The sequence below is a fragment of the Verticillium alfalfae genome, genomic scaffold (assembly GCF_000150825.1).
Source record: "Verticillium alfalfae VaMs.102 supercont1.6 genomic scaffold, whole genome shotgun sequence".
Lineage (NCBI taxonomy): Eukaryota > Fungi > Ascomycota > Sordariomycetes > Glomerellales > Plectosphaerellaceae > Verticillium > Verticillium alfalfae.
This window is the reverse complement of record NW_003315033.1, coordinates 732,665-739,737: the sequence shown is the minus strand read 5'-3', so window position 1 is coordinate 739,737 and position 7,073 is coordinate 732,665. Positions and strand designations below refer to the sequence as shown.

The 7,073-nt window shown below is 56.8% G+C and overlaps 3 protein-coding genes across 3 annotated transcripts; 2 read left to right on the top strand and 1 right to left on the bottom strand.

The window, feature by feature from the left end:
* Window positions 1–228: 228 nt before the first annotated feature.
* VDBG_05322 (ATP-citrate synthase subunit 1) lies at window positions 229–2,285 on the top strand (the record flags this gene model as incomplete). Its single annotated transcript, XM_003004163.1, has 4 exons — window positions 229–666; window positions 756–1,562; window positions 1,618–2,107; window positions 2,173–2,285. 4 exons carry the CDS (start codon window positions 229–231, stop codon window positions 2,283–2,285), a joined length of 1,848 nt encoding a protein of 615 aa, XP_003004209.1.
* Window positions 2,286–2,539: 254 nt separating this feature from the next.
* On the bottom strand, window positions 2,540–5,396 carry VDBG_05321 (kinesin light chain; the record flags this gene model as incomplete). Its single annotated transcript, XM_003004162.1, has 3 exons — window positions 2,540–3,396; window positions 3,546–4,972; window positions 5,059–5,396. 3 exons carry the CDS (start codon window positions 5,394–5,396, stop codon window positions 2,540–2,542), a joined length of 2,622 nt encoding a protein of 873 aa, XP_003004208.1.
* Window positions 5,397–5,847: 451 nt separating this feature from the next.
* On the top strand, window positions 5,848–6,750 carry VDBG_05320 (mitochondrial 54S ribosomal protein YmL33; the record flags this gene model as incomplete). Its single annotated transcript, XM_003004161.1, has 2 exons — window positions 5,848–5,913; window positions 6,472–6,750. 2 exons carry the CDS (start codon window positions 5,848–5,850, stop codon window positions 6,748–6,750), a joined length of 345 nt encoding a protein of 114 aa, XP_003004207.1.
* Between the last annotated feature and the right edge of the window lie 323 nt (window positions 6,751–7,073).

The following is a 7,073-nucleotide window of genomic DNA, read 5'->3' as shown; positions in this document are numbered from 1 at the left end:
TTCAATGTGGTGGATTCCACCTCTGCTCCGTGCAACTTCTTCCCCTTCTCCCAGTCCTCCATCGTCGAGTCTACCTTACTCGAACCGCTCCATCGCCGTTCACGATACCTTCGTCCGGGCGTTAATTGTCAGGTTTCTCCCTGCTGACCTCCTTCTGCCTCGCCAGAATTTTACCTTGAGATACCCGCCAAACCGATCCGGGAGCTCAACTCCGACCACACCTCCATCATGTCTTCTACCACCAAGCCCGGCGGCCTCTCCGCCAACGACAAGATCCAGCGTTTCGCTGCGCCCAGCCGCCCTCTGAGCCCCCTCCCCTCACACGCCCTCTTCAACGACAAGACTCGATGCTTCGTCTACGGCCTGCAGCCCCGCGCTGTGCAGGGTATGCTTGACTTCGACTTCATTTGCAAGCGCAAGACCCCCTCCGTTGCCGGCATCATCTACACTTTCGGTGGCCAGTTCGTGAGCAAGATGTACTGGGGTACCAGCGAGACTCTCCTGCCCGTCTACCAGGAGGTCCCCAAGGCCATCGCCAAGCACCCCGACGTTGACACGGTCGTCAACTTTGCCTCGTCTCGCAGTGTCTACAGCTCTACCATGGAGCTCATGGAGTTCCCCCAGATCAAGACCATTGCCATCATTGCCGAGGGTGTCCCTGAGCGCGTAGGTTCTCCCCCCTTCTTAATCCTCTGCGTCTTGCCTCCTAAGGAAGTCCATGGGCATTGGTTGACTCCGCTGACACAATGATCTAGCGCGCCCGTGAGATCGCCCACAAGGCCGCCAAGAAGGGCATTACCATCATTGGCCCTGCCACTGTCGGTGGCATCAAGCCTGGCTGCTTCAAGATCGGTAACACTGGTGGTATGATGGACAACATCGTTGCCTCCAAGCTGTACCGCAAGGGTTCCGTTGGCTACGTGTCCAAGTCCGGTGGCATGTCCAACGAGCTGAACAACATCATTTCCAACAATACCGATGGTGTGTACGAGGGTGTCGCCATTGGTGGTGACAGGTACCCCGGAACCACCTTCATCGACCATCTGCTCAGGTACCAGGCCGACCCCGAGTGCAAGGTTCTCGTCCTGCTCGGCGAGGTCGGAGGTGTCGAAGAGTACAAGGTTATCAAGGCCGTCGAGGAGGGTGTCATCACCAAGCCTATTGTTGCCTGGGCCATTGGTACCTGCGCCAGCATGTTCAAGACTGAGGTTCAGTTCGGCCACGCCGGTGCTTTTGCCAACTCCACGCTCGAGACTGCCAAGACCAAGAACGAGAAGATGAAGGAGGCTGGTTTCCACGTCCCTGACACCTTTGAGGACATGCCCAACGTCCTCAAGCAGGTCTACGACAAGCTCGTCGCTGACGGCACCATCAAGCCCCAGCCTGAGCCCGTTGTTCCCAAGATTCCCATCGACTACTCTTGGGCTCAGGAGCTCGGCCTTATCCGTAAGCCCGCTGCCTTCATCTCCACCATCTCCGACGACCGTGGCCAGGAGCTTTCTTTACGCTGGCATGCCCATCTCGGACGTGTTCAAGGAGGAGATCGGTATCGGTGGTGTCATGTCTCTGCTGTGGTTCCGCCGCCGCCTTCCCGACTACGCCTCCAAGTTCCTTGAGATGGTTCTCATGCTTACCGCTGATCATGGTCCCGCTGTGTCCGGTGCCATGAACACCATCATCACCACCCGTGCCGGCAAGGATCTGATCTCCTCGCTGGTCGCTGGTCTCCTGACCATTGGTTCTCGCTTCGGTGGTGCCCTCGACGGTGCCGCCGAGGAGTTCACCAAGGCGTTCGACAAGGGCCTCAGCCCCCGTGAGTTCGTCGACACCATGCGCAAGCAGAACAAGCTCATTCCCGGTATTGGCCACCGCGTCAAGTCCCGCAACAACCCCGATCTCCGTGTCGAGCTCGTCAAGGAGTACGTCAAGGCCAAGTTCCCCAGCTCCAAGCTGCTCGACTATGCCCTGGCCGTCGAGAGCGTCACGACCTCGAAGAAGGACAACCTGATTCTGAACGTCGACGGCTGCATCGCTGTCTGCTTCGTTGATCTTGTCCGCAACTGCGGTGCCTTCTCTGCCGAGGAGGCCGAGGACTACCTCAAGATGGGTGTGCTCAACGGTCTCTTCGTTCTCGGCCGTTCCATCGGTCTTATTGCTCACTACCTCGACCAGAGAGGCTGCGCACTGGTCTCTACCGTCACCCCTGGGACGATATCACCTACATCCTGCCCCAGCTCGGTGGTGGCGCGCCTGGCGCCGAGGGCCGTGTCGAGGTGCAGATGTGAGGGAAGTAATGAATGGAAAAGAAAGGCTCGGGCGAGAGCCGGGCACAGGCGTGGGGCGGATTTGATAATAGAGCAACGGAGCAATGGAATACCTCGCCCGGCCAAGAGGGCGCCGGTGCTAGAGGATGCTTTGTATGACAAGCTACGTGTATGTACTGTTGAGGAGCTTAGATCGCTACAAAGTATGACATTTTATGACGCCTGGATGTGTGATGGTGGCTCATGTTGTGACATGAACGTATTGGAAGTTTGGCTTATGCATCCTCGAACCATCTGCTCTGGTGGAGCTCGGCGCCTGAACCAGCTCGTACATCGGACTGACAGTCTGCGCTCTCGTCCGCGCTACCCAACTTGCGCCTCACCTCATATATCATCTCCTCGCTGACGACCGTATCATCGTGATTGGCCCCGAACATCTCTGTCTGCCCATCAACCACTTTGACCAGGAGAGCCTCGGCCTCTTGCCATCGGCTTTGGGCCATGTACACCTCGGCCAAGACCTGCATGTCAACAACCGCGTCCCCGTGTTCGCCCCCAAGCAGCGATTCTTTCCCTTTGATAACTCCTGGCAATATTTCTTCGGCCTCTTCCCACCTGGCCTGTTTCCCGAATATCCCGGCGAGATCCGACATGCTCGTCAAGGTCAACAGGTGGTCGGCCCCTCGCGTCTTCTCCCGCACGGCGACCACCCGGCGCAGCAGCGCCTCGGACCTCGCATACTGGCCGTGCGCGCCGAGCATGCCGGCGAGGTCGTACATGCACGTGGCCGTGTCGTCGTCCTCTGGACCGAGCGCCTCCTCGTGCAGCTGCAGGACGTGGGTCAGCATCTCACGTGCCTCAGACTCGTGGCCGGCAGACCAGAGAATCTCGGAGGCCATGCGGCGCATGCTGATAAGGCTGGACGCGTGCTTTTCTCCGAGCACTCGTTTGCGGGTCTCGATGACGTGGAGGAAGGACTGCTCGGCCTTGAGAAGCTTCCCCTGTCTTGCGTGTGCTGTAGCTAGCTCTTCCGCGCATTCTAGCGTTTTCTGGTCTTCCTCGCCTAGGGTCTGCTGATATACATTGAGTGTATGAGAGAGAAGGGCTTCGGCTTCGGTGAGCCTGTCCATGGCTAGGAATATTGAGCCTAGCTTTGCAGTAACTTTTAGGGTAAGCAGATGATCGTTGCCGAAGGGCGGTGCCTGAGTATTGCCTCTCGGCCTCGCAAAAGGCAGCCGCTTCTTTTGCCTGTCCTTGCTCGAGGAGCCTCGTCGCAATCACGGCTGTGCTGTGAAACTGTTGCAGGTCTTGCGTTCCGTGTGCTGCCGCCGAGGATGCTTGTTGCCGCGTCCATCGCGAGCGGGAGAAGGCCCGGTTGTGGTTGCAGGTGCTTCAGTGTTTCGCGGAAGGTCTCTAGCGCCGCCCGTGTCTCGTCATGCGAGATGCCTCGCGACACGATGTATTGTTGGCTGCTGAGAGCAGCGTGCTGTTCCGCTCCGTAGAAACGGCCCTGCTTCATTTGATAGAGAGCGCTCTTGTGCAGCATGGAGGCCCACGTTAGCTGCGCTTCCTCACCTTGTGGAGGGTGCACGACAGCCTTTTCTGCATGCGGGATCAAGCGATCTTGGAGTCCATCGGCATCATCGGTACTCTGCAGGCATCTCGTGAAGGCCGCATCAAGTCTTGCAACGAAACGTGAATTGACGAGATTGAGCTCTCCATTTTCTTTCAACCAGGTCTTTACCGACAGCTGGACCATGCGGGGAATTTGGATGCCGCCCCATTGACTGCGGGAAATGAGACAATAGTTGTACAGAATGGACAGTTGAGTATCCCGGCTGGAGCCTTCGTCTGTTGGCTTTTTGTCTTCCGAGGACTCGATGTGTACGGGTGTGTCGACAAGGGTCTCGTGTACGTCTTGGCCATCGTAAAAACTCAGCAGACACAGCAGGTCCGCCGCGGACGGGTAGGTAGCCCGGACTTGCAAAAACTTGGCCAGCCATGTATCTAGCGCAGAACAAGGCTTCAAGAGGCCCCGCCTACCGTCGTCGCCTGCCGAGCTTATCATCTTCACGATTTCGGCATCGCCTTCTCGTAATGCTTGGAGATACGTGTCTGGTGTCATGTGTCGTTGGGATCGGATATGAAATGCTGCTTGTGTAATCGTGAGTGGGATCAAGTCGAGCTCTTCCACGAGGTCTGCTTTGGTTCCCAGTCGACCATAGGAGGAGCTCATCTTCTTTTCCAGCAAAAGGATGGCTTGGTGGAGCTTCATTGGACCGACGTCGATGAGGGCATGCGACGGCGATGCCAATCTCACAGCCAGGCTTCTGTCACACGTTGTGAACAGGACCGACCCGCGAGGGCTTGTTGGCAGGATACTCTCCAGCGTTGCATTGCTGTTTCCGACCCTTTCGCTCAGGAAGACATGACTGTTGTCAGCACCGTCGAAGACCAAGAGCCACCTCACAGGCAGGCGTTCATTTCCGAGCCACCGACAAACAGTCTGTATGATTTCAGAGCCGAATTTGTTGTAGGTCTGAATTCCAACAGCTTCGGCAATGGCCACAAACCCCTCAGTGATGGTCGCAAGCGTATTGGCTTGAATCCAGAAAACGCACGTCGCGGCGTCTGCTGGCTCATCATCGGCGAGTATCCATGATACCCAGCCGCCACCCGTGATGCTCGCTTCTGCTGACTCCTTCTTCCTGTAGGCATATTCGATAGCGAGCTGGGACTTGCTGTTCATCCTCGTCAACCCTGGACCGGGTGGGAGGTGCACTATTAGACGTACCCGATGCCATTTTGGCCAACGAGAACTGCTCGGCCGCCAGGGCCGGAACAGCGCTCGTCAATCTGTTCGAGAATATCAGGCCTATCGACAAATGCATGATCGCGAGAAAAGGGTATCAAAGTCGAAGGTAGAGTTGTTGTTGTCGTCGAAGTAGGCTCGGCCCCATTAACGGAGAGTAACCCCACACATGCTGGGTCTGCCCGCAGTCCGCTGGGCCGAAAGCCATTGTGCAATGGGTCTCGTTTCGGCGCAGATGTGTTGGAGACGGCCGATATCGTTCCATAGCCGGCTTTGATTCCTAGGCGCAGTGCTGTGCTGTCAACCACCAGTGAGCCCATGGCTCACCAAGCTTGCTGGGTTCGATGTTGAGTGAAAATGGAAGACTCTCCAGCGGTCAAGATGTGACATGGCAGGACAGCAGCCGACCATCTTTCATATCGCATGAGTCTGTGTATGGCTGAGACAACTCGCTACTGGCCAAAGTATATCGATCCCTGTCACTTGACCAGAGGACCTCTAACCCCCCACGCTGATGGTCAGCTTTATGAAAGATCAGATCAGGCGCTTCCAAATCAGGCTTCGAGCAGTAGCTCAGCCATTCCAGTCGTTCCAGCCTTGACGGAGCCTACGGACACTTCATATGCCAACATCATAGGCCGAATAAAGCCCCCGTCGCTTCCGATAGTTGACCAACCATGGCGATGGTGATACGCCAACTGGCCGCAACGAGCTCAAAAGGTCGGGGCGAGAGAGGTCCGAGGTCAAGATGGGGTGGCCACAAGAGCTACCATGGTCAGAAAGACACGACAAAGGCATCAACGAGCCGGTAAACGCGTTTCTCAGAATCCCATGAAGGTGGGTTGACAAGTAGATGCTAGGACATAGAGTCTTGGCGCTTCTCGTCGTCCGTCACCTGCCCAATTTAGCGATGTCGTCTTCAGCGGGGCTGATGCCGCAATCCTAACTGCCAGCAGGCATCGCTTTATGGCGTATGGTCTCTAGATGGATAGAATCTCTATACACAGACAATTCAACTATCGGGCAGTGCTCCTCTATCGATAGCCAGGGGCTGAATTGTGGGGGCCTTGCCGATGCACTGGCCATCTCGAATTGGCTCCGACGTGCATTTTTTGGATCCGGACCTCTACCACGCGACTCTGAGCTCCAAGCACCGCCAACCAGCCAACCCATTACAGCCCGCGCAACAAGAGACAGACCTGGCTGCCAGACAGGCAGACGATACGTCGTACGGACTCGCTCCTCTGAAACCCACTCGACACCCCCCACAGACCTCTACGAGACGAACAGAAATCAGCAAAGACAGGGAAACTCGCCAGGTCCTCTCTCTCTCCTCCGCCCCCGAAAAACCAACACAGTCGAAACCTCTCTACACACGCCGCCTCGGATCCATAGCAACGATCGTCCAGCAACATGTCCTTCTTCCGCATCACCCTCCACCGCTCGGCCATCGGCCTGCCCAAGCGCACCCGCGGCGTGCTCGCCGCGCTGGGCCTCCGCCGGCGCATGCAGACCGTCTTCCACCCCGTCACCCCCGACTTCGCCGGTATGGTCTTCAAGGTCAAGGAGTTGGTGCGCGTCGAAGAGGTCGACCAGGCGCTGAGCAAGAAGGAGGTTAAGGCCGAGAGGACGCCGGCGAGGGGGTTCTGGGTTGAGCGTGCGGCGCCGAGGTAATCCGCCAACCAGTCCGACGAGGAGAAAGAAAAAAGAACGAGGGGGCGCAGATGAAAGCTATGGGCGAGACGACACGGACGGCAGACAGACTGCCATGTGTACCATACATGTACGCTAGGGAAAGACTGTATCATAATCATGGAAGCTAGGAACACATGGAGACATGACGAGCATTGCAACACTGGGAGTAAGATAATGTGTGAACGCTAAACAATTACCGTGTCTATGTCTAAGGAAAACCACCTCGAGACAGAAAGACACCACTTTCTCGCATACCCTCGGCTCCATTCTCAACTCCATGGCAAGGCGTTCGAAGTATCAGA